Source organism: Argentina silus (assembly GCF_951799395.1).
Source record: "Argentina silus genome assembly, chromosome: X".
In the NCBI taxonomy this organism is placed as follows: Eukaryota; Metazoa; Chordata; class Actinopteri; order Argentiniformes; family Argentinidae; genus Argentina; species Argentina silus.
The window spans coordinates 37,734,228-37,760,673 of record NC_139653.1 but is presented as its reverse complement, the minus strand read 5'-3'; the positions used below and the strand labels follow the sequence as shown (position 1 = coordinate 37,760,673).

At 38.4% G+C, this 26,446-nt stretch overlaps 2 protein-coding genes across 2 annotated transcripts; both read left to right on the top strand.

The window, feature by feature from the left end:
- Positions 1 to 21,140, top strand: LOC310822663 (receptor-type tyrosine-protein phosphatase epsilon-like). The gene is made up of 18 exons (XM_083695098.1): positions 1 to 308; positions 485 to 558; positions 3,445 to 3,581; positions 3,838 to 3,928; positions 6,272 to 6,348; positions 6,488 to 6,524; positions 6,861 to 6,958; positions 7,752 to 7,871; positions 12,519 to 12,682; positions 13,561 to 13,696; positions 13,887 to 14,036; positions 14,530 to 14,623; positions 16,040 to 16,116; positions 16,508 to 16,642; positions 16,942 to 17,067; positions 17,388 to 17,539; positions 19,890 to 20,025; positions 20,408 to 21,140. The coding sequence occupies exons 1-18, from the start codon at positions 277 to 279 to the stop codon at positions 20,480 to 20,482; spliced, it is 1,911 nt and encodes a 636-aa protein (XP_083551224.1). The 5' UTR covers positions 1 to 276; the 3' UTR covers positions 20,483 to 21,140.
- Positions 21,141 to 22,637: 1,497 nt separating this feature from the next.
- gnrh3 (gonadotropin-releasing hormone 3) lies at positions 22,638 to 23,120 on the top strand (the record flags this gene model as incomplete). Its single annotated transcript, XM_083696180.1, has 2 exons — positions 22,638 to 22,775; positions 23,016 to 23,120. The coding sequence occupies 2 exons, from the start codon at positions 22,638 to 22,640 to the stop codon at positions 23,118 to 23,120; spliced, it is 243 nt and encodes an 80-aa protein (XP_083552306.1).
- Between the last annotated feature and the right edge of the window lie 3,326 nt (positions 23,121 to 26,446).

Genomic DNA, 26,446 nt, shown 5'->3' with positions numbered 1-26,446 from the left:
CTTATTACGGTAACACCATAGTTTAACTTCAACAACATGTGTGGTATCACCCCATCCCCGTCTTTAACCATGTGTCCATGTTCTAGGTGTGTGTGCGTGCATGTGTGTGTGTGTGTGTGTGTGTGCATGCGTGACTGTGTGTGGGTATGGAGGCAAACAGCTGTTCCACCAGTTAAACAGAAGACCAACTGCTATATGGGTCAGATCAGACCATGCACATTCATTCACTCCCTCACTCAGCTCCTCTCTCTGTGTTGACGATACTCTGTGCTTCTCATGAGGAGAAACAGCTTTGTCTCTTTCAGATGGTGGGTTTTTATAATACATATTTGTTGAGTTTGAGTTTGTTTTTATCAGTAACATTTTAGTTTTGTTTACTTTTCAGGATGTATTTGTTGAGCAGAAATTCACTGTTTTGGGGGGGAAATCAATAATGTTTTTGTTTTGTTTCCTCTTCCTCTCCTTCTACTATATCTGTGGTCAGGTTTAGGAACCACAGGAAGGCTCTTGTAACCTCTGGTGATAAGAAGATACCCAATGGCTTCTTGGAAGAACAAGGTATGTTTCTGAGAAAGGAATTTAATTAGTTACAGTGCCTATAGAAAGTCATCATACCCCTTTGAAATAGTTACTATATTTGTCGCACAGCCTGAAACCAAAACCCATTAAAAAAAAAAGCCATACAACATCAAACTAATGAAAAAAAAGGCGACAGTTCTGAAAATGTATAAAAAATTTAAAACAAGAATAACAAGGTTGGAAAAGTCATCAGTCCCCTGATTTAATACTTTGTAGAGCCACCTTTTGCTGCAATTACAGCCATCAATCTGTTTGGATATGTCTCTACTGGCTTTGCACACCTAGATTGGAGAATATTTGCCCATTCTTCCTTGCAGAATTGCTCGAGTTCAGTCAAATTCTGTGGTGAGCGGCGATGGACTGCTCTCTTCCAGTCCATCCACAGATTTTCTATCGGATTTAAGTCAGGGCTCTGACTTGGCCACTCAAGGAAATTCACCTTTCTATCCTTAAGCCACTGCGTTGTTCTTTTGGCAGTATGTTTAGGATTGTTGTTGTGTTGGAAGGTGAATGACCTGCCCATCTTCAGCTGTCTAGCAGAGGGACGCAGGTTGTCCTCAAGAATTTGGGTGTACTTGGCAGCATCCATTTTCCCTTCAATCCTGACCAATTGCCCAGTCCCCACTGAAGAGACACATCCCCACAACATAATGTTGCCACCACCATGCTTTACAGTAGGTATGGTGTGTTTTGGGTGGTGTGCTGTGTTTGGTTTTCGCCAAACATAGCGCTTGGAGTTCAGTCCAAAAAGTTCAATCTTAGTTCCGTCTGACCATAAAACCTTTTTCCACATGGCAACAGAATCTTCCAGGTGTGTTTTTGCATAGCACAAACGAGACTGACTGTGGCACTTTTTCAGAAAAGGCTTATTTCTTGCTACCCTGCCATACAGGCCAGCTTTGTGTAAAGCTTGTGAGATTGTTGTCACATACACAGACAGACCAGTCCCAGCCATAAACACTTGTAAGTCCTTCAAAGTTGCCTTTGGCCTCTTGGTAGCTTCTCTGAACAATGTCCTCCCGGCTCGGTCATCCAGTTTGGACGGACGGCCTGATCTAGGCATGGTGTTGGTGGTGCCATACGCCTTCCACTTCTTAATGATGCTCTGAACGGTACTCAGAGGGATAGCTAAAGCCTTAGAAATCTTTTTGTAGCCTTCACCTAACTTGTGCCTTCCTCCAACTTTATCCCGGAGGCCTTTTGAAAGTACTTTTCCAACCATGGTGAATTCTTTGCAGAACCATGCACTTCTAGTAGTGGAATCCTCAAGAAACAGCTGGTTTTATTCTGAAGTAATCAAAACCACTACAGTTGATTTCAGGTGGGGGGCAATTAGCCTGGTGTTTGATCTGGAAGTTGATTGGTTGCACCTGAGCAAGTTTATAATGGTATACTCTAAGGGGCTGATCACTTAACCAAACCAGGTATTTCACGAGTTAATTTTTAATAATTGTCCAGAATTTTTTTAATTGTTATTTTCACTTTGATGATGAGGGTTATAATGTGTACATACAGCTCAAAAAAGTTAGATTTGATTTATTTTAATTTCCAGGGTGTAATATGACAAAAAGGTAAAGATTTCACAGGGTATGATTACTTTCTATAGGCACTGTAAATGTAATTTCTGTTCACACTGAGAATGTTTGTCAGCACTTGGCTTATGATAATTTGGTGAGAAATCTAAATTTCTGTCAAAGTGATTACTCCTGAAGTAAGTTTATTTAAATGTAAAAAATATGTAAATAAATTATACTGGCCCAATTTTCTGTCTTAAAGAAATTATGAGTTAATCATTCATACTATGTTAATCACTGTGAAGTTGATGTTGTTGTTGTGGAGATATTTAGTAAGCCTTAGGTTGTGTGTGTGTGTGTGTGTGTGTGTGTGTGTGTGTGTGTGTGTGTGTGTGTTTGTGTGTGAGTGCGTGTGTGTGTGTGTTTGTGTGTGTGTGTGTGCATGCATGCGTGGGTGCGTGCGTGCACTCAGTCCCTGTTGCATTGAATTTAACTACTGATAGAATCAGTCTTGTAGATAAGTTGCTGGAATCAAGACACAGTGCACACAGTTCTCTGGAAGCTCCAGAGATACGCTATCTTGCTCAACAGTATGCTGGTAGTAGGATTAGTCAGGCATAAACTAACAAGTCAAAACATATTCAATGGTAAAAAGATTCAGTCTACAACAAAGCAAAATACTTTTCTGATGTTTCCTTTCCCTCTAACGTCAGAAATCAAAGTAAGTAAAGTTAAATGTAAAAGTAAACGTAAAAGTGTTACAAGATATACACTCACCGAGAACTTTATCAGGAACACCTTTACATCTTCTCATGGTGGAGGTGGTGTAATGGTGTGGGGAATGTTTTCTTGGCACACTTCTCAAACTGGTTTCATGAACATGACAATGAGTTCAGTGTTCTTCAGTGGCCTTCCCAGTCACCAAATCTGAATCCAATAGAACACCTTTGGGATGTGGTAGAACGGGAGATTCACAGCTTGAAAATGCACCTGAAAAATCTGCAGGAATTGTGTGATACAATCATGTCATCATGGACCAGAAGCTCAAAGAAATGTTTCCAACATCTTGTGGAATCAATGCCACGAAGAATTGAGGCTGTTTTGAGAGCAAAGGGAGGCCGTACCCAGTATTAGAATAGTGTTCCTAATAAAGTGTTTGGTGAGTGTACATCACTTATGAATTTTATTTAATTTATTTCATGTATGAAGTGCAACAATGATATTTCTCTTATTAAAAGACAGAAGCACAAATTTATATTCTGAAAACAGGTTCTTGTATTGCCATCTTGTAGAGCTACTGCACAGTATACATATCTTTACATGCCTTGGTCATGGCCTTCCATCCATATAGGAGAGCAGACAGTGGTCCTCCTCCCCAGATCTCCCTCTCCATCCAAGAAGTACTTCCCCATCACCCTCGACTCACTGGAGGACGAGTACCGGATACGCTCTGCAGACGATGGAAAGCTGTTTAGAGAAGAGTTCAATGTAGGGTCCCTTTCACAGTACTTTATTGGTTAATTTATAATTAATTTAACAAATGAAATAAGTATTTATTGCTGACTACATAGGCATGTCTTCAACATACTGTACTGTAGCTCTAGTTGAGAGGCAGTGAAACAAACATAGTGCCACATACATACAGTAGTGGTTGCAATGTTTATGCATGCTTAAAATGTGACAAGATATACTGCCTGTATGATGGCATTATGCAGTAATTGACTTCTCCTGTGTATGTTGGTAGTCACTGCCCTGTGGCTACCATTATGGCTTATTTGAGGAGGCGAGCAGGGACAACAACAGGGAGAAGAACAGATACCCCAACATTCTACCATGTGAGTCATGGAACCTGGCCATGCTTATATTCTGTAGCTGTTACTGTATATCCATGATTGACTAGCGTGACTGGGCCCAACACTAAAATAATGCACTAAAATCACATAGAACAGTCAAACTGAATAAATGTTAAGGTAATGGCTAACACTTTATATTGAGGTCACATTTGTAAAAGGTTTATAAATGGTTTATAATTAGTTAATAAATCAATGTATTGCCGAATGAAACCTATGAATGACTTACCAACATTTATTAATGGCTTATCAAATGATGAAATGTGACCTTAATGTAAAGTGTAACACAGTTAACCATTTATTAATGAGTTACCAACATTAATGAATGAGTTATCAACATTTCTAACTGATTAAATGTGATCTTAATATAAAGTGTAACACAATTTCTGAATGAGTTACTAACATTAATTATTGAGATAAAAACATTGGTAACTAAGCATAATTAATTAAAGTATAATATCTAAAATAAGGCACTCCAGGTGAAGTAACCTTATAAGCAATCATGAACAGTAATGCATGTTTATAGGGACATCAAGTAAAGTGATCGAACATTGCATGATTCATTATAAAGTAGTCATAAACGGACTATACTATAGTAATGACAGGGATGGCATTCAACAAAACATAACCCAATAAGAAACTGCAGCAAGGCTACTGGCCTGCTGCTGAATGAAAATAAGTTAAAGTCAAAGTCAAAGTGGCTTTATTGTCAATTCTTCACATGTCAAGACATACAAAGGAATCAAGAGGACATTTCTCACTCTCCCACGGTGAGACAGATAAAGTGCACAGGCACAACAGATAAGACAAGACATACTAAAAGTGAAACATTCAATGACAGACAAAAAATAATTTAAACAGTGCAAAAAGAACAGTCAGTAAAGACAGTTAAGAAACAGCAACACAGCATATAGATAACTGTGTACTATTGGTGTTTAAACTACAAGTTATTTCAAGCTTATTACAAAGCCACACTGGTGTGGAGCTAGCTAGTTAGCCAGTCATGACAGTATCAAAACAAGCATATAGCTAACTAGCTTGTAGAATCACCTTTGAAGTAAGTTGCTAGCGCTATGTAATTTACATCTTTCTATTTTTCTTCAAGGCAGCAGCTGGCCATAGCCTACCGATCGTTTGTAGATGTTATATATCGTTTGATAATTTTGACCAAATACTGCGTAAAGATAACAACATGAGAGAGCTGTCAAACCCAGTTCCCAGTTTATGATGTTTTTTCAAAATAGTCGTTATTTTTCTCTTCAGAATAAGAGTACTGCCCTATAAACGGTTTAAATACCACTCATGCTGAATTGTAACCAGATAACCTGCTGTAGCATACAGAGTGATCTGTATATTGTGTCCCAGTAGCAGCCATTATACCCAAACCTACAGACCTTGACCATCATTGCAGACTATGATTCTTAGCACAGCGTCTGTGCATTATATCTCTTTCATTATGCCACTGTACCATGTAGACAACATAGGACATCATTGGACTATAGACATTTATAGAGACATTAATACAGTATTAGACAACATAGGGCACTCATTGGACTATAGAGACATTTATAGAGACATTATTACAGTATTAGACAACATAGGGCACTCATTGGACTATAGAGACATTTATAGAGACATTATTACAGTATTAGACAGTTATCATTACATATTATTGTTGTTGATAATTAATCAATTTTCAAAATGTTTTTAATTATTATAAAAGTGTACCCAGAGAGGCTTGGAGAACCAGTCTGCTATTGCTGTTGTCCAATGAGAAATGAATCAATACGTGGAGGGTCTCAGTTTCAACCATATCTGATGAGGCTAGTCATGGTGGTAATTGTAGGATAGATTGCGTTAATAGAGTGCATTAATTAAGAGTAATTACACCCATAATTACAAACATCCAGTGTAAGTACTAGCAAATACAATTTCCAGCTGTGCAACCACTGTGCAAATACAATTTTCAGCTGTGCAACCACTATGCAATAAATGCAAATAATATTTGCATTATAATATATATTACATCAGGGTTAGTTTTCGAAGTATTTATAAGTGCATTTATAAAGCATTAATAACTGGTTCCTGATTGGATGCTCCCTATTTGGCAAGCACCAAGTTAATATCGATCAGTCTAAATTAATGCCTTATAACTGTTTGTGAATGGTTTATAATTGAATAATAAACTGATTATAAGTGATTTATTAACTAATTCTAAACCATTTATAAACTCTTTACAAATGTGACCTTAATGTAAAGTGTTACCAGATAAAGTAAACCTATTTTTGTAAGAAGTTCATCTTTGTTTCATTCTTTTCTTTTTAACAGATGACCATTCCAGAGTGCTGTTGACTCACACAGATGGACACCTGTGTTCAGACTACATAAATGCCTCATACATAGACGTGAGTTGTTAATATTTAGATTTGGTTAATTCTTTTCTCTGTGGACCATTTTCTTCTGACCATAGGTGCATATGTATTGTAATGTATTCAGTAAATGTCATGCCATGTCATGCCATAAAACATGTACTCTTTCATACAGGGTTTCAAAGAGAAGAACAAATTCATTGCAGCTCAAGGTACTGTACATGTTATTCATTGCAGCATTATTCCTCTGTAACATAACTTATGTTCAGGAATATCCCTATGAAATATTACTATGGTATACAGTAAATTAATTCCTAATTTCTAATACTACAGAACTTTCAATGTAACGTTAATGTTACTGTACAGTATCTTCCACTTTTCACAAATTATCATATAATCTGCTTCTTTAGTAAAAAATTAACAACATTAGAAGTAGAAGATCAGGATTGGTAAACAGATGCATTTTGTGAGACTGTGACATCTTTTCTAGGACAATTTAGTATGTCTAGATGGGTAGGTGTCCTAAGCCTGTTTTGCTCTTTCCAAAGGCCCAATGCACAACACTGTGGCTGACTTCTGGCGGATGGTTTGGGAACAGAAGGTTGCTACTATAGTTATGCTGACTAACCTGAAAGAGAGAAAAGAAGTGAGTTCATGAAAAAAAAGTAGCTGAGCTGTTTTTCAATAAAGAAATACAGTATATTGAGTTTATTGTTACTTATATTTCAGTACTGATATGTGTATTCTATGTGTATTTCACTGACCACAGAGTCAATTGAGAGCTTTCGTAGAATCTGTGCTTGTCTGTCAGTCAATAACATCCCAGTGATGTTTCAACCCATTAATGAAAATCTTAGACTAATTATAATGAAACCTCAGAGGACTTGATTAACAATTATTCAGTTATCGATCACCCCCATTTCTATTATGCCCAACAAAACCCTGTTTCTTCTCTATTGATCATCCCTTTGAGGTTCAATACAATGTGATGCCATGTTAATTGGGGTGACACTTTATATGCATTAAAATTCATAAAGGCAAGAAGGCCAATTACATTGGGGTGTGAAAAGAACCTTAAAGGACCTAACAAAAAACCCAGACTTTGAAAACTTCAGAACCATCCAGGAATTGTTAGATCCTGACACATGACACCTGCTAGCACAGCCTATCAACAGAATATATTCTTTGAAAGTGGAGATAGAGAAACAACATGCTGGAGTGTCCACATGTGTATATGCTCTGTAGCTTAAGAATGGGAGTATGCAGGTGGCTCTTTGAATAGGGTAGTCTGAAAACATGCCTTCTAATTGTAAAGGTTCCGGCTAGGGTTAGAACTGTAAGTAAATACAGTGTAGTTTTACAATACTTATTACAACAGTAATTGCACAGTATTGCCTGAACACTGATGTGTTTCCAATTGATTGTTCATCTCCACCCAGGACAAGTGTTACCAGTACTGGCCTGACCAGGGCTGTTGGATGTATGGGAATGTGAGGGTGGCCATGGAGGACTTTACAGTGCTGGTGGACTACACCATAAGAAAGTTCTGTGTACAATATGTAAGTATGGTTGTACAGTATATACACTACATGGCCAAAAGTATGTGGACACCCGTACATCACACCCATATGTGCTTGTTGAACATTCAATAATCTCATTCCAAAACCATGGGCATTAATATGGAGTTGGTCCCCCCTTTGCTGCTATAACAGCCTCCACTCTTCTGGGAAGGATTCCCACTAGATTATGGTCATGGCTGCGGGGATTTGCACCCATTCAGCCACAAGAGCATTAGTAAGATTGGGAACTGATGTTGGGCGAGAAGGCTTGGCTCGCAGTCTGAATTCCAATTCATCACAAAGTTGGAAGCATACAATTCTCTAGAATGTCATTGTAAGATTTCCCTACACTGGAACTAAGGGGCCTAGCCCAAACCATGAAAAACAGCCTCAGACCATTATTCCTCCTCCACCAAACTTTACAGTTGGCACTATGCATTCGGGCAGGTAGTGTTCTCCTGGCATCCGCCACAACCAGATTTGTCTGTCAGACTGCCAGATAGTGAAGTGTGATTCATCACTCCAGAGAACACGTTTCCACTCCTCCAGAGTACGATGGCGGTATGCTTTACATCACTCCAGCCGATGCTTGGCATTGCACATGTACACCTACCGTTGGTGTTCCTAGACATTTCCACTTCACAATAACAGTACTTACAGTTGACCAGGGAAGCTCTAGCAGGGCAGAAATGTTATGAGCTGACTTGTTGGAAAGGTGGCATCCTATGACAGTGCCACGTTGAAAGTCACTGAGCTCTTCAGTACGACCCATTCTACTGCCAATGTTTGTCTATGGGGATTGCATGGCTGTATGCTTGCTTTTATGCACCTGTTAGCAATGGGTGTGGCTAAAATAGCCGAACCCACTAATTAGAAGGGGTGTCCACATACTTTTGGCTTTGTAGTGTATCTACATAACATGTCCCTGATAGAACCCATGACAGAAATATATAAACGACAAGGGGTGCTTTCCTGAACAGAATAAGCCTTGTTCATAAATAATGTTTGTCCATTGTATGAGTGATTTGGGGACAGGGCCGGATGCAGCCTGCTTTGACTGGGGGAGTAGTGAAAATGTTTTGGGGGACATCATTTAAATTGCAGTCATATAAAACACTGGAAGGTTGTGAGCCACCATTGTGGCCCTGAGCAAGGCACTTAACTCCAAGTTGCTCCAGGGGGACTGTCCCTGTAGTTAGTTCACTGTAAATCGCTCGGATAAGAGCATCTGCTAAATAACAAATACTGTAATGTAAATGTAATATAGTCATAGTCACATTTACCCGCAACCCCCCCCCCCCCCCCCCAATCTTTGGAGGACATCTTTATTATCTTTATTGTAGTTTTTTGGCTTGTTTATTCCCGCACTTTTATTACTATTACAGTAATTATTATATACTATTTTTTTCTTCTTTTTACCCCCTCATAACTTTTGTAATTCTGTTTGTCATGCATATTTGACATCTTATTGAATTACATATTCCCACCACCACCACCCTAACCCTAACCCCCTTCTTAGGAAGAAATGATATTTACTCTAAACTCTATTTTTTTATGTTAATTTGTTTTATTTTTATATAGGCATACTTAAGTTTTTCACCCGTAGCCTATGTGATTCAGTCATATGTTTTGCATTCATAGTCTGTCAAATCATGCTAGGGTATCAGTTTTTCTATTCAAAAACTCATTTAGGTCTAGACCATTAGTAATGAACTCATTTAACGTACTTCCAAAACACACATCCACTCTGAATAGGACAGCTTAGATTTTCTTTTCTTAACAGTTTTTTGGACATCTCTGAACTTTTTCCCTTTTTTAAAAATCTTTCATCACTTCCTTTTATTACATTTTCATATCACAGCATCAGTTTTCTATTTTTTGGAGCAAAAACTCTAACAAATTCATCCAAATCTAGACTCTTGGTTATTACCTTCTCATGAGCCAAAATAACCAAATTATTTTTTCTCTCGTATAGCACAGTGCGTCAGAATGGTGTTAGGACACGGGACAGCGTGGAGAATGAACTTTCACACGATGCTGAAGATACCCCAATAATCTGTGCTGTTATGTACAGTGTATGCAGCTCAGGGAATGCTTCCTTGTAGCCTTTAACTTCTTTGCATACAGTAGAGAGGTCCACCTCTGTGGTGAATTTCTTGAGCAACATGGGCCTTGCTACAAGAATTTTGGGGGGCTCAGAAGTGCCAAATCCAGAAAAGAACTAGAGTGAGGGAGAAGGCACTTTACTGCCTTCATCAGGTCAAGGTTTCTCTTTGAAAACCTGTTCTCAATTTCAGCAATGGCCGTGTCCAGAATGTTCAGAAGAGCTCTCTTAAGACACTGTGTGGGTACTAGAATAATCAGCATCAGTGTGACCTACAGTAGACAGAACAACACTGACACTAAGTTGCTTGCTCATTGTTCTCTGTCTCTTTCTTGCAGGGGGGGAATCTATTTTGCCTGATTGATCCCATGCACTTCCACACATATCTTTCAATGCCTGCAAAGAGGCACTGATGACCTCCCCTGCACTCCAGAGGTCTACTGAATAAGCCTGCAGAATAGAATTAGCAGGCTTTAAGGCACCAAGAATTTTAACTAGGAATTCACCTATTTCAAAGAAATTGTGTTTCTTCAGTTGTACTAACAGTCCTGATGCCTCTGTGCAAATATCCATTCCGGCTGCACTATCTTCTGATACCTCTGAGAGAACATTCAAGATTGTTTGCTGATTTCTCAACCACACACCTGGTCACATCGTAGTGACTGGTCCACCGTATTTCTAATAGTCTCTTCAGACAGGGTGCATTGTATTGGTGTATAATGTAGTGGCGGTGAAATAAAGAATGAAGTGACCATGACAACTGAAAGATCGTTTTGGCACATGGCTCCGCTTGCATTGCATGCACCACAGCCAGGTGCAGCTGATGGTTGTAGCAGTGTATGTAGGGAACATCTCCGCCTATCTTTTTTGCAGAAATGCCTGCACACCCCCTCTTATATCACTCATTACAGAAGCACTGTCATAGCACTGACTAATTATGTTGTCAGGAGTGTAACCAGATTCAGTGAGATGTTTCAGCATCTGTGTTGTGATATACTCAGCATCCAACTGAGTCAGGTCCAACAAGCCAATCAGGTGTGAATCAAAAAGTGAATCATTATGGACAGATTCTCTATATTGCATCTGTCTCGTGTCCCATCACTTTTTATACAAAACTCTGTTGTGTCAGCATTTTCATATTTGTTTTTAATTTGATGCAACACTAGGCTTGCCAGGGTTTCAATAATCTCATTTTGCAGATTATGGGAGGTATATTTTGAATTCTGGGGTATGCTATTGGCTATTTCTCTAAGTCTACCATCTTTTGTGAGTGTGTACTCAAACAGCTTCAGGAAAAGCCCTTGAAGAGATATCATCATTCCTGGATTGAGGGCTCTCAAACGTTCCACGGAGGGGCAACTCATTAACAGCTAGGAACCTGACTGTCTCCCCTATGCTTTTAATGTAATACCTGTTCTTCTCAGTCTGGTTTGGTTGGTCCTAGCAGGTGGGAAATTGTTTCACCACTTGCCTGTCTTTTCTTAATTTCTGCCCATGAGTATGAAGCTTGTACGTGGAAATGGCTAGATGCATGCTTGTTGAATCCCCTGTCTGACTCCAATGTCGTTTTCCAATTGGTAAAACCTCGTCTAGTGAACGTGACGTTTTTATCATTTATGGCCCCAAATTTTCGACAGGGGAAGCAGAAACATGCATCTAGCTTTGCTGAGTATTCCAGTCATGGTCGAGAGCGATACCAACTTGGGTTGAATGCTCGAGGACCTTAGCTAAACATACGCATGGAGTACGTTTTTAAAACCAACTGCAACGGTGTGCACGTCTTTATCTGACGTCATAGCCGCGTTGTTAATGAGAGAGGGAGTGCTTGTACTGGGGCCGGCAGTATACTCTGCCTGCTCTGGAGTAGGGCTTTTAGGCCTGGCACATCATATGGGGCAGTATGTGGTTTGGGGATCAGAAATCGACACATGATTTTTCTTAGGCTATACACCAACATGCACTCCCAACAAGAACTATCTAGCTAACCGAGATAGAGTTAGCCAGCTAGTAGCCTACTATCTACAGCCTTGTGTTCGAGAAATCTAACTACCGGTACTAAAAACTGAAACGGTTCAACAAATAAAAACAATGAAAAAATTGATGATCAGACTATGCTTTAATAGCGTTCTCTTTGCTTGGGCTAACCGAGCTATCTACTACAGAAGCACTTGACAAGACAAGTTCACAACCACAGTTGACTTTAAGTGAGCAGTCGATTGCTTTGTTTCGCAGTTTTATCAGTGAGGATTGAGGCGGAGCTTTGCGTTGCCCAACCAGCCAATCAGAAACTATTGTAAAAACAATTTGAAGAAAGGAATTCAATGATAGGTTTCCAGAAGTTTTACACGAAAATAAAAATGTAAGGTTTTCGTTGTGAGCATGGTAGAGGGGGGACTTGACTGGGGGGGCATGTATCCGGCCACGTTTGGGGACACTTACTGTTGTACGTGTTGTTGTTCTAGCACCCTAGATTAAACTAATCACCAGACCCTTAGTTGAATTGTGTGTGTTAGAGTCTGATGTGTTTGTGTATGATTGAGCAGCAGGGCAGCGACGGCCCTAGGGCCCCCCGCCTAGTTACCCAGCTCCACTTCACCAGCTGGCCTGACTTTGGGGTTCCCTTCTCCCCCATCGGCATGCTCAAGTTCCTCAAGAAGGTCAAGACAGTCAACCCTTCCTACGCAGGACCCATAGTAGTCCACTGCAGGTACTGTACCAGAGGGTGGGTGTGTGTGTGTGTGTGTGTGTGTGTGTGTGTGTGTGTGTGTGTGTGTGTGTGTGTGTGTGTGTGTCTGTGTCTGTGTCTGTGTCTGTGTCTGTGTCTGTGTGTGTGTGTGTCTGTCTGTCTGTGTGTGTGTCTGTGTGTGTGTGCAGGCCATTATTACTGGACATTTCTGTATACACCATACATTCTTATTATATGGTATATGAAGGCCATCATGGTGGTATATATGAGTCAGGGTGTTATTTTCTTAGAAATAAGAAAACAGTGTAAAATAGTTTGCATATTACTGTGTCTGAATTACTATAGAACACTTTCCCTTTGTATTGGTATTGGAGCTGGAATGTCAGTTTGTTTGTGTTGTAATGTAAAACCCCACCACTGATGTCTGAGACTTACAGCATAACAACTGCTGCAGCAGGTGCTAATAGAGTTGGGCTTTGGTTACTGAATGGGTACCATTGAACAGTCCCCCCCCCCACACTCAGAACTGGCATCTCAGACATTTCCCTTGGCTGTTGTCTGTTGAAATTACCCATAAGAGCCCACTGGGAGTGTTATTGGCTTGTTGACACATGTAGGAATGTAACACGTTTCAGTCTTTGAACCATAACATTAGCCTGGTTAAAATTTAGACAACTTCTATGACTATTGTTGCCATAGGATGAGTATGACATGTTTTGTTTTGTATGACAGCGACAGAGATGTTGGCTATATCAACATCCCAGATTACTTTTGCTTTCACTATTTTCTGTAACATTCAGTATGGTACAATATCATATTGCAATATTATGTGATTACTTTTGCATATTCAGTTACCTCGTAGACCTCAAGACGATAGTCTGTCCTGTGTCTCTCCACAGTGCTGGTGTCGGGAGGACCGGAACCTTCATTGTCATAGATGGCATGATTGACATGATGCACATGGAACGCAGGGTGGATGTGTTTAGCTGTGTAACCAGGATACGAGAGCAGCGCTCTCAGCTCGTCCAGACAGATGTAAGTGTGCCCTGCCTCATGGGACAGCTCAATGTTTTACTGCTGCACAAACAAGGACAGATTACTTTGATGATCCTTCTATGATATAAAACAGCATTCTGTGTCTCGAAGGATATCTCTCCATCTCTCTCGCTTCCCTCTCTCTGCCCCCTTTCTCTCTCTCTCTCTGTCTGTCTCTTTCTATGAACAGATGCAGTACTCATTCATCTACCAGGCTCTATTGGAGTACTACCTATATGGGGACACAGAGCTGGACGTGTCCTCTCTAGAGGGACACCTGCAGAAGCTTCACAACACCAGAGCACCCCTCGACAGGCTGGGCCTGGAGGAGGAGTTCAGGGTGAGGCCAGTCACACACCTAGCTCTATCATTACCTTGCCTCCCTCCCCCCTCTGTTCTTTTGTGCTCCTCCAACACTATTGTCCTGTCTCTTCTTGTCTACCCTTACAGTCAACTATCTCCTCTCCTCTCCTCTCCTCTCCTCTCCTCTCCTCTCCTCTCCTCTCTTCACCTCTCCTCTTTTCTCCTTCCTTTTCATACAACCCTTTGTATTGTTTGATTTATTTACTATGAATAAAAGTACTCCCATTCCCACATCTACTATTACAGATTGTTAACCTACTGTGGCTGGAAAGAATGCAGACGTCTCTGTTATGAAGTAGTCTTCATTTAAACCTAATATATTCCTTTCAGAAACTGACCAATAACATGCGTATCATGAAAGACAACAAAATGACCATGTTCTCTTGTTTCACAAGTACAACTACTGCATATTTTACTATCTGCAATCGACTGAATCTGGGCGTTAATGTCACCCTGTTTCCTCCTCTCAGAAACTGACAAATGTGCGTATCATGAAGGAGAACATGCGGACGGGGAACCTCCCTGCCAACATGAAGAAGAACCGTGTGCTTCAGATCATTCCATGTAAGGACCTCTCTGATAGCTGAAATGCCAAATCTTCTTTAACAATTGTACGTTGAATTGAGTCCATTAAGTGCAATGATAATAGTTCCAACTTTTCTTTGTATGTATAACCTTGTCTTTGCAGAGTCTGTAATTTGAATAGGAATCAATTACACACTGTGTTGATCAGGTTGTCACTACAAACTAAGCAAATGGAGAGGAACACAACTGCTCAGGAATGCTACCCTGAGGCCTGGGGGAAAAATCTGCTAACTTGCTAGAAGGGAAAACACAGTCGATGGGACAACATCATTCCAGTCACACTACAAAATTGTTGTACAACATAATGGCCAAAAGGAATCCCTTAATTACATCTATTTTTTATTTTATCCATGACTGTTTTTGTAACAGTTAAGTCAAAAAAGTGGCTAGAAATGTGTTTGCATTCGGTTGAGTGCTAATCCAGCACACACATCACCGTTTTCACACCATCCCTCGTGTGTAGAAGGGTGGTACTGTAGCTGCATGATGCATCATCAAGTTATAGGTATGCTTGTCACTGGCATAGACTGGGGAGTTTGTCAGGATCAATAGAAAATGTAAAAAAGAAATTTAAATAGAAATTTGCTGAGCTGGTAGTGATGGCCTAATCAACTTAGTGTGTAATTGATTCATATTAAAAAACCCTATTGACAAATATATTCATTCTGAAATCAGATGAACTATTATTCAGATTCCTTGCACTTGGATGGACTTATCTTAACTTAATAAGTTAGTTGGTGAAGACATTTTTGCATTTGAGCTTATTTTAGTAGAGCCACAACAAGGGGGTGTATACATTTATTACACAAGTCTTCTCTGTTTTACATTTTTAAGAAATAATTCACTTTTTTTTTTCTTTCATTTTGAAAGTGTCCAGTAGGCTGTGTAGTTCAGTGGGAAAAAAATCTCAATTTAATGTATTTCAATTTCAGGTTCTGAGGTAACATTTGCAATTTGTGCTGGGAGGCGAATACTTTTTCATCAATCAATCAATCAAGTTTATTTGCTTTATACATAGACAAATGTCACAAAGTGCTTCACAACAAAATAGCACTAAACAATGTAAACAATAAATACAGTACAAACAATATGATCTAGCACCAAATGATAGACCCCCAGGAGTAAACCAAGGAAAAAACTCCCCAGAGGGCATGGCACTGTACATCTGAACCCACTACCATCAAATGACAACTATTACTACTAATTTCATCAAAGAACTACTGCACTGATGATGTCAGGATGATATACATGAAATCCAGACTTCATGCTTGGACTTAATTATGGCATACACTAATAAAGTGTTCTTTGGAGATGTTTGTTATAACTTAGATGAAAATAGTGAGGTTTAAAGTTAAGTTTAGTGAGGTTTAAAGTAATTTTCCACTTACACTGTAGATGACTTCAACCGGGTTATTCTATCAATGAAAAGGGGCCAGGAGTTCACAGACTATATCAACGCGTCCTTTATTGATGTAAGTATTTCCTATCTACCACTTGCATTGTTTTTGTTGCATGTATATGCTTAAAGTATTACCAACACTATGTTTTCTGAGAATATGGCCGCTTCCAGGAACAACACCCAGACACTCTCAATAGACATTTACAGTATGTACAGTAGTTTTGAAATGATTACACAGGTATTAGAACCAGGTATTTCATCTAACCTTTCAGAGTGCAAAATATAGCTACTAACATATTGCTCAAACCTATCCAATCCTTTCAGATCTACACAAGTGTCTACCTACTCTACGGTGAATGGCCTTGGCTTGGGCTTGGTTGTTTATAGACCAGCCATACTGTATGCATTTTTGTGTGACTTGTATATATGTGTATATATTTATATCTGTATGTGTCCATCTTTAGGGCTACCGCCAGAAGGACCACTTCATCGCAACTCAGGGGCCCCTGTCCCAAACGGTGGAGGACTTCTGGAGGATGGTGTGGGAGTGGGGGTGTCACTCTATCGTCATGCTCACCGAGCTCAAGGAGAGGGAGCAGGTACAGCACTGTGGCTTGGGCAAACTAAAGCACAAGATCTGATGAAATCCTAAGGGTCTACTCTAACTGTTGTTTAATTTTTTATTAACATACTTGGGTTGAAGAAACATAGAACACAGGGAGCAGCATTTTCCTTTTCTTTTTGCTGATAAACTCCAGCACTATAGCCAGTAGACTGAAATGTCACATTTCGCCAAAAACTGTGTTCTCTTTTGGGGAGCTTGTAAAGTAAAATATGTGATTAAACATTTTCCATGTTAAACTTACTGTTGTAAATATCTGTTCTCATCTTTTCCCAGGACAAGTGTTTCCAGTATTGGCCAGCAGAGGGTAGTGTGGCATTTGGAGAGTACACTCTGGAGCTGACAGGAGATGCACTGTGTGACACCTTTACTCTGAAGGACATGGTGCTCACCTATCGGCTAGTAAGTTACACTTGAATAAATAATCAGTTAAGAGATATGAGATGAATGTATTTAAAAAATGATCTATTTAATTATTTTAGAAATGGTAGAGGGCTTATTTGTAGGCTCACATAGCCAACAGTATATCCCAGGAGAGGCTCTTCTAATTGATTTCATGCTATCTAGTTGTTATTCCTGTGTCTTGGACTATACTGTGTTTAATAAACTATAATAGTCAAGGTATGTTAATGAGTATCAGGTGTATGACAGTAGTGTCGTGTAGTGTACTGTAGAGTATGTGATGTTGAGACACATATTGTATGCTTCCCGTCCATCACCAGGAAAAGCAGTCACGTCACGTGCGGCACTTTCACTTCCATGGATGGCCTGAGGTCGGAATACCAGCAGAAGGGAAGGGGATGATTGACATCATCGCTGCAGTGCAGAAGCAGCAGCAACAGTCTGGGAACCATCCCATAATAGTACACTGCAGGTAAGGGCCATGTGTTATACATATATACAGTAATACACACACAGGGACTTCTAAAAGCCCCCAATATTTCAACTAAACACAGATATCTACATATGTATCTTCTTTTACCATCAATTACACATTGTTAAGTGACTTGATAGTAACTGCACTACTGTAACTTTTAACACCATATTTGTGAGCCAAAAGAAACACTTTCACTACACTTTCAACAGACCCTTAACCTCTTCGCAAATTAAACTGTAGAATTGGTATAAAAACACTGAAGGATAGAGAAAGGACTGAACAGGTTAATAATAATAATAATAATAATAATAATAGTAATAATAATAATAATAATAAGACCCAAACACGTTTTAGAAAGTGAACGGCACAGGAAAGAAAAAATAAGAAATACTAATGAAATTGACAGGGGGGGGGGGACTAGTGGACTGTCTCACCTTTCGTAGATGGATAAACATGAAAAATATTAGAACATTTACACAATATATTCAATTGGTACATTTCAGTCTGATTATTAAATACATTAAACACCCATTTTTAACATTACATTAATTATCTCCAGCATCATAACAGTGTCTACATATGTGAAAACAGCGATTTTCTACATTCTGTAGTAAAAAAAAAAAATATATATATATATATATATTTAATTGATTGATTTTCAAAAACGTCAGCCAAACACACTCACACCGGGAACTCATTGTAGTTTCTGAAAAAAAATGAATTAATTTTATTTTTTTACTACAGAAGCTAGAACCTGCCGTTTTCACATACTCTATGTAGACACTGGTATGGTACTATTGACAATGAATGTGATGTTTAAAATGGGTTGTTTAATGTATTTAATTATGTGACTGAAATTAAATATGTTGTGTAAATGTTTTATGTGTTTATCCATCCAGGAAAGGTGAGACAGTCCACTAGTCGTCCGTCCCCCCTTCCCCCGTGTAGTCCCAACTTTGAATTCTCTCCTTTGTTCTGCTGTCGGCTTTCATGTTGCAGCTGCTCTGCTGAGCACCCGAATTTGAGGCTCATACCTAACAAAAATAACGACTAGAAAATAATCCAAAATGTAATTTGGGAGCCATATGCAATCGCCTACTTCGCCTATGATTTGGGCCAGCCCGATGAGAAAATGATGTATTAACCATATTAATTATAATTTACTGTAGTTTTTAAAGTAAAGCATCTGTTAAACAATTAATCAAGTTTGTTTAGCCTAAAGACAACATGTCTGCCACAAGTAATAGACAACTCTTAAATATGTTTCCAAAGGTGTATGTATGTTTCAATACGTCTTACGTTCCGCATCAGTTGACAGTGTGCATTATGCCTAAACCACGTATGTTATCCCTTATAAAGACTTAGCTGTGAAAGCCTTGATCAGAAAGTACTAGCCGCAGGTGAAGTTCTTCTAATGCAGCATGGTCCTCTGGGATTGGTCCAATCCACTGACTAACAGTCAATTAAAACCTCTCAAAGTGAAATCTCCTTCAACTCCCTCCTTCCATTAATCTGATAAGATGAGCTAACAACAGGAAATGGTGTCATCACTCTTCTATTCCTTTATCACCAGTTGTCTAAGAGGGGCTTTTTTTAAAGCGTTTCTTTTTTCCATTGGGAATGAGGCTAGCCTATTGCAATCCTCTGTCTCTCTCTCTCTCTCTCTCTCTCTCTCTCTCTCTCTCTCTCTCTCTCTCTCCCTAACTCACTGCACTGACTGTTTACAATGACAGAGAGGGAGAGAGAAAGAGTCATAGAGAGAGAGAGAAAGGAAGAGAGACTGATTAGTGTTAGCATTTGGATTAGCGTCTCTTTAAGCGAGTAAGTGAGGCTGATTATGTTTACTCTTAGACAAAGGTCACCTTTTCTCCAGCTTTTGTAATTGTTTTCAATTCAAATGGAGAGAACGGTCTGTGTTGAGGGGGTGTCAGTAGGCCTAGGGTTGGAGAAAAGAAACATAACTAGGGAGTTGTTTGTTAAAACAAGTTCTAGTAAAAATAGTTCTGAAATCTTCTATCTTTTAATTTACCTCACTTGCCCCATTGAGAAACCTATAGTGATATATGATATACTGTATACCGATTGGTGTTACATCCACAATTTAATTCAGTTGCACCAGTTCTAAGCATCTGTCATACTCTTATGTCTGACCAAGGGTGTTGTTTCATAAAATGTTTTATGTGATTTTTAATATGTGAAAGCTTGCCAAAATAATTTCACATCTCTGGGATAATAAAGTCAACTTGACTTGATGTCCAAGGTCTTCCACTGTTGGCCTCTGTAGGCCCATAATAAACTGTACTGTGGCTGAATATGCTGAGTGTTTTGTCCTGGATTCATTTCTCAGTGCTGGCGCAGGTCGGACCGGGACATTTATCGCCCTCAGTAACATCCTGGAACGGGTGAAAGCTGAGGGCCTACTGGATGTGTTTCAAACAGTCAAAAGCTTACGCATGCAGAGACCACACATGGTTCAAACTGTGGTAGGTAGAAAACATGGTCCGAGTGGTCTAAAGACCATTTATACGTTTATTTGAATGCACATTGGATCTGCAACTTTTATTTATTTATTTAATATTTATTTAACCAGGTCAGTCAATTGAGAACCAATTATCATTTACAATGTATTCTTCCTGCGATCCTCTAAAACATATCAGAAATAATTCTACAAACCATATGATTTATTCAATGATAATGTTGTAAAAAATGAACTAACAACATTCACTCTTGTAGAACTGAAGTTCAGATAAAACACGGTCGTAGTCATAGCTACCATAGCACTGCACGTAGTCAGCCATGTCAAGGACTAATTGCATTCTTGTGTTATGCTGTAACACTTTTTTTTCTGTTTTTCTTTTCTTCCAGGAACAATATGACTACTGCTACAGAGTGGTTCAAGATTTTGTTGACATTTTTTCAGACTATGCTAATTTCAAATGACAGTATCTGTTGTATGCCAATAATGCCGTGTTTTTTCTCAAACTTATGCAATTTGGTCAGATGATTTTCAAGCTCTTTTTTACACTTTTTGCACTCGCCCACAGTACTTAAAACATGTTGTAATATATTGTAATATATGTGTGTTTGTTTATATGTTCAGAAAGGACCCACTAGAAAATGTATTACTTAAAGTAGTTTGTGCATATGGTCTATATCTATTTATTAATATGTATGTATAGTATATCTATTCATATACAATACAACTAGTAGTATCTAACCTTACTAACTTAATTATGTTAATTGAAGTCAATTAGTGAATAACTGTTTACCCTGAAGCAATCCAATTCAAACATTGAAACAGAAGTACAAGAATAGCTGTTTGTCTTTGCATAGTGTTGTACATTTTTTTTACCTACAGTAGCATTTAAACACTTGCATGTTTGCTTGAAGCAGTGCCATATGTTTGATTAGACAATATTTCTGATCAAGTAATTACTGTCACCAAGTGACTTAAACTTTGAATAGACGTGTGCCAGCGGAATGATATGATTTCCAAAACTCACCGAAGAAAGTGGGAGAAAAATAGAATACAATATATATAATTTATTTAAAAATGTCTGTATAATGTACAAAACCTTAAGTCTTCATCTCTTCACAGGCTGTGTACTTTTTTTGAGTGGGGTGGGGTGGGGTGGGGCCTGTTGGGTGAGTGGGGTAGAGGTTATGTCAAGAGTGTATACAAAATGTACTAACAAAGTCACTTTATTTATACATACAGTGTTTTTTTTATAATTTCTGCAAAATCATCCATTGACAGAAAAGTGTACTTAATAGACACAACAATAATAATTATAATTATAATAATAATAATAATAAACATACATACATACATACATACATACATTTGCTTTTCATTGTAAAATTATCTCAAAGTGCCACAATGAGTGCTTTAAAAATAAATAACACTACGAAGGACAGAGACAACAAGGAGCACAGCTAAAACTAACAGAAGGCCTTCCTAAGAGGATGGTTTTGAGGCCATTTTTATAACAGCCTACAGTTTGTGATGCCCTCAGGTGGTCCAGAAGTAGTCTAGGGTCGGGGGGCGGTCAGCAGAACGCCAAGATAGAAACTGATGCTCAACAGGCATCAAGACTGATGCTCAACAGGCATCAAGACTGATGCTCAAGACAGGTTTCAATCTGATTCTAAATTTGACAGTTACAGACCCTTATCATCAAGAACTAACTGGGCAATTTATCCTTGAAATACTGTAAATTATAATTGAGTATTTGAACACTGTAATTGATCGATGGAATTTCTGGTCCAGTTACATTACATTAGAGCAATGACCATTAATTACATACCATGTAAATACAGTAACATACCTTGAATTAACAGGCTATCACTAAGGCATTCTTGCTATCCTTCTCATACCAAAGTTACAGTTATAGATTTGCGTCTTTTAGGCAAAGTCAGAAGTATACTATGGATTTCATTCTGAGTGTTTAGAAACTGTTTGTGGTTGAGTTTTAGTTCACAAGCATCTTGTTCCTGTACTGTCTCTTGTTATTACAATATGTCTGTATGACGTTTACATTTTATTTGCAAATGCTGGTTGCAATAAATGTATTGAAAATAAATAAACTTGTGTTCTTTTTTGATAATTATTTGATGATTACTTTTTTCTCAATATCTTTAATTGAATATATGTACCATTACATCATTTGTATGATATACTGTATCACTATTACTTATACTGTATGTTTCCATTTATTGCAGAATAGACTCAACTCTGATGATGTAATCATGCACTAAGCCGTTCCCATTAGTGATGTTTTGTGTCCTATTAGTCATTTAAAGTGTCACTACTCTGGAGAAAAGATTATAATCATAATGACGTTACCTGTGTCATGTCCAACATCTATAAAAGAGAGCCCAGGTTACTCCTACCACACATAAGAAGGCAAACACACAGGCATACACAATACATAGCTTATTTATATCACATACAAATAGGTTTTCAAATTGTTGTTAGCTAATGTGTGAGTTATCTGCCTATATCCTTCAATTGATAATTGCAACACAATCCCAAACATAAAACTGTAAAAAATATAATTGATTTTATATTTTTTGGACTCTTCTTCCGGTTCCCATGGATCTTAGCAGCAAAACAGTTATGCAGGTGTTGGTGTTGGTGTTGATAGCTCAGGTCACTCTATCACAGCACTGGTCGTATGGCTGGCTGCCTGGGGGAAAGAGAAGTGTCGGGGAGCTTGAGGCCACCATCAGGGTAAGTACACTTTAACATGTGTAGAATATCTGAGTATATTTTTTATCAAAGAAAAGTATAAACCATTAAAGGAATACACGATTAGTTTAAGTATCATTGAATTAAAGTAGTCTATATTTAGAACATTGTCAGTGTGAAATACCGTTGGTCATGAAGCAGAGTTGCTTTTGTAAGAGTATCTGGGCACTATGCTGGTTCTGTAATGTTATGTTGAGTGATGTCTTTACATGTTGCACTTAGATGATGGACACAGGAGGTGTAGTGGCTCTTCCAGAAGAAACAAGTGCCCACACTGACGAGAGGCGTAGGCCATATGAGGTAGTAAGTACTCATATGCCTAATTAACATACTGGATATTCAATTGATTCATGAATTCACAACATTACATTCTATAAATTCCTAATCATCTCTTCCTAATGTAATATATTCCTTTATTTGTTCGATTTCTCATGGGAGTTTTTTGTTTGTATATTTGAATGTGAATCAGCAAAGTTAAGAAATGCATTAAGAGTTTCTCACATGGTCTAGTGTGCCACTAGCTCTAATTTTAGGTACACCATATATTTTTGCCACATCTTTACACTATGAACACCACACAATATCAACTTTTGCTTACTTCTCACTTGACACTTTCATTTCAGATCGATGATGAATCTAACCATTTCAAAGCAAAGAAACGGATGCTCCATAAATGACGGGCTAGAAGATCATCTTCATATAAAGAAGCAACAAGACAACAGTGAGCAGATAACATCATTATCAACACAAATGATGAACCACTCCAGTGCAGAGTATCTCCTGTTTCCCTACCAACATCACATTTACATTGATGTTACTTACTTGAAGCATGTAGATATTTCTGCCTGTACAAATGTAATAAAGATTTCAGTCTAAAAATACTAATTCAAAAGTTTGTTTGATCTTTTTGCTATACTGTAGCTACTGTACTTGGGTGGTGCTGACAAAACAGTCTTACCATACAGACAACTGGTGATCGAGTCAATTTATTAGAATTCAATGGCTTCTTTAGATTTGAAACAGTATCTTATATCTGTTTAATTTGATATAACTGTTTAACTGTCTGTCAGGCATATACTGTACATCATGCTGAAAATACACAATAATAATTTGAACCTGATCATATCACCCCAAGTAAAAGTCTTTTGAGAAATGTTTTAGATTTTCACTTCTTTCTCTGAAATATTAAGATGGATTGACACTTTTCTCCTAGTTTTGCAAAAACTTTCCTTCCTGTAACAGGAAATTGGTGCTCATTATAAAAATTGGAATTTCATATCAGGGAAGGAAAGGAATCAGCAGGGGGGCGTGTGTTTTAAAGAGAACTCATTTTCTGGCAAAGCCCTACAGACGGAGAGAGAACCATACTAATCGCCTGGTGCATAAGGGGCTGTGATTCATGAACTGTGCTGACACCAGGGAGGGCCCTGCATTGTTAGAGTGTGGTTGTAATGCACACCAATGAACTCAGAACCGCGCTGGTACATCTGGGAAAAAGATGAACATTATAAAAAAGCACATGGAATTAGAAAGAAATTAAACCACATTCCACCGCACTCTCAGAACAATGGTTCTTCATTTGTGATACTTCACATCGTTGGTTTAATATTCATGGTTGTGATTTGCATAATGCAATCATTTTGTTCTGATTAAGAAGTATTTTTACTTTACCTTTAGATGTTTCTGAAGTTATTCAAGTATTGGTTGTCCAATAGCATGAAGGTAAAGGATTAAGTGATTCAGAGAGACAAATAAGTATGTCTGATATACTGTATATACCTCCTCTTTAATAACTTCTTATTAGTTATTTGTAGTTTTTTTTTATTAAGTTGTATGTTGGTTTCTCAGTAATTGGCCAAAATACTTTTAGGTCTGCCTAAATGGATATTCGTAGTTTGTCCTCCAACAACACTCCTACCTTGTCCCACAGATACTGCTATAGAATAGACATTTATTGTTTGAAGATAGAACTTTCTTTTCCAAACGTCCTCATCAAGGACCCTATTTAATTGCACACATTTTGACACAAAGAAACCTGCTGGTATCTGTGTTTCCAAATTTGATTTAACCTCACTTTCTCCTTCCCATACCCCCTGGTGGATATCCACTTTGTTTACCTCAAATTAAACTTCATATTGTTTACAGCCTCTTAACTCCCTGAGCATTTTAACATTTTAAGAATTATTTATTTATTTATTTTTTGTAATGATCGTAGAGTAGGGGATTCATTTCGCATGGTGCCCTCATCTGCATGAAAATTATATAATTAACTTTTGATTAACCAGCTCGGTTGAGTGTGCTCCCCCATGCACACTGGTGAATAGTACCCACCGCATTTTAATGACTGTTTTCCAATTGAGCAGGCGACCTTATTCATGAAAGACCTGCAAACTGGAGCTAAACAACGGTAGAAAATAATCATGGAGAGGACAATGGGTAGAGGCTGGTTAGGCTAGGATGTCATCTTTAAATATAACAAGAGGAATGAAAGCACACTTATTGGGCTTTAGTGGTTGTGGCGGGAAGCCAAGTGCCTGTGTTGTTTCTGGCCCATTGTTGGAAGCTTTGGAGGTCACATCCATTGGCATACTGAGAGGGAAAGGATAGGTAGGTAGAATGGCCCATTGTTACTTGTCCCCGCTCTGAGGGAATACTGTTGTGAAGGACGATACATGTTGATTTTGATGTCATTTTATTAATCTTCAAAAACCGTTTTGAAGTACCGTTTTGGATAATAGCTTTAGGAAAAAGGCGGGCCAAAACATGCCTATTCAAGGATTCAGTATTTCATTGTAATATATCTGTCAATCAGCACATTCAACCAGCAGAATAGAGGATATGTAGCTTTTAATACCCATACTAAAGTTTATTATATTCAAAATGAAAGGTGCAATGCTTCAATTGTTTACCAGCCAAATGGCTGACCTGCCACTTATTTTGGTATAAAGTTGAGAGATGGGACTGTGGAAATGTGACCCTTACCTAAATGTAATGTCAGAGCTACAGTATGGGTGCAAGGAGTACAGGACACCCCATGGTATTGAAATGAAAGTTTTAAACATATTTCGAAGATAGTTTTGCACATGTATTTCATTCTGACATAAAAAAAACTTTAATTGAAGATAAACAAATCATCACTTTCAGCATTCTTCATTAGTTAAGCTGGTTGATATTGGGTGTATGATTAAGTTGTATGTCTGATCAGGTGCTTGTCCTGTCTTCATTATTAGCCGCTTGGTGAATTTCCCCTGAGTGAACAATGAGACTGAATATCAATTAAAGGTTTATGTGGGTCGTACTACGTTCCCGCAGGCTAGGTGAAGTCTAGTCTTCAGAGGGAGTTTAAATGCCAAGGAGGGAGGTCTTCAAACACTTCAGAGCGGTACTTAGAAAGGGTGTTACTGAAGATTTGGCATCTCCATTGTATAGTGAGAATACCTCCTTGAGGAACCTGGGAAGAGACAGTTAGAAGGTGCTTTGAATGCCTCCTATTATTAGCTGACAGTTGACACATAATTGATAGATAAATAAATTAACTGAGTCTCTCAAAATATCTGATACATAATGTTGTGTATGTGTCTCTCTGTGAGCAACATAGCTCCATTGCCATGAATTGGAGAGACTATGGCAAGACAAAATATTAATAATGATAC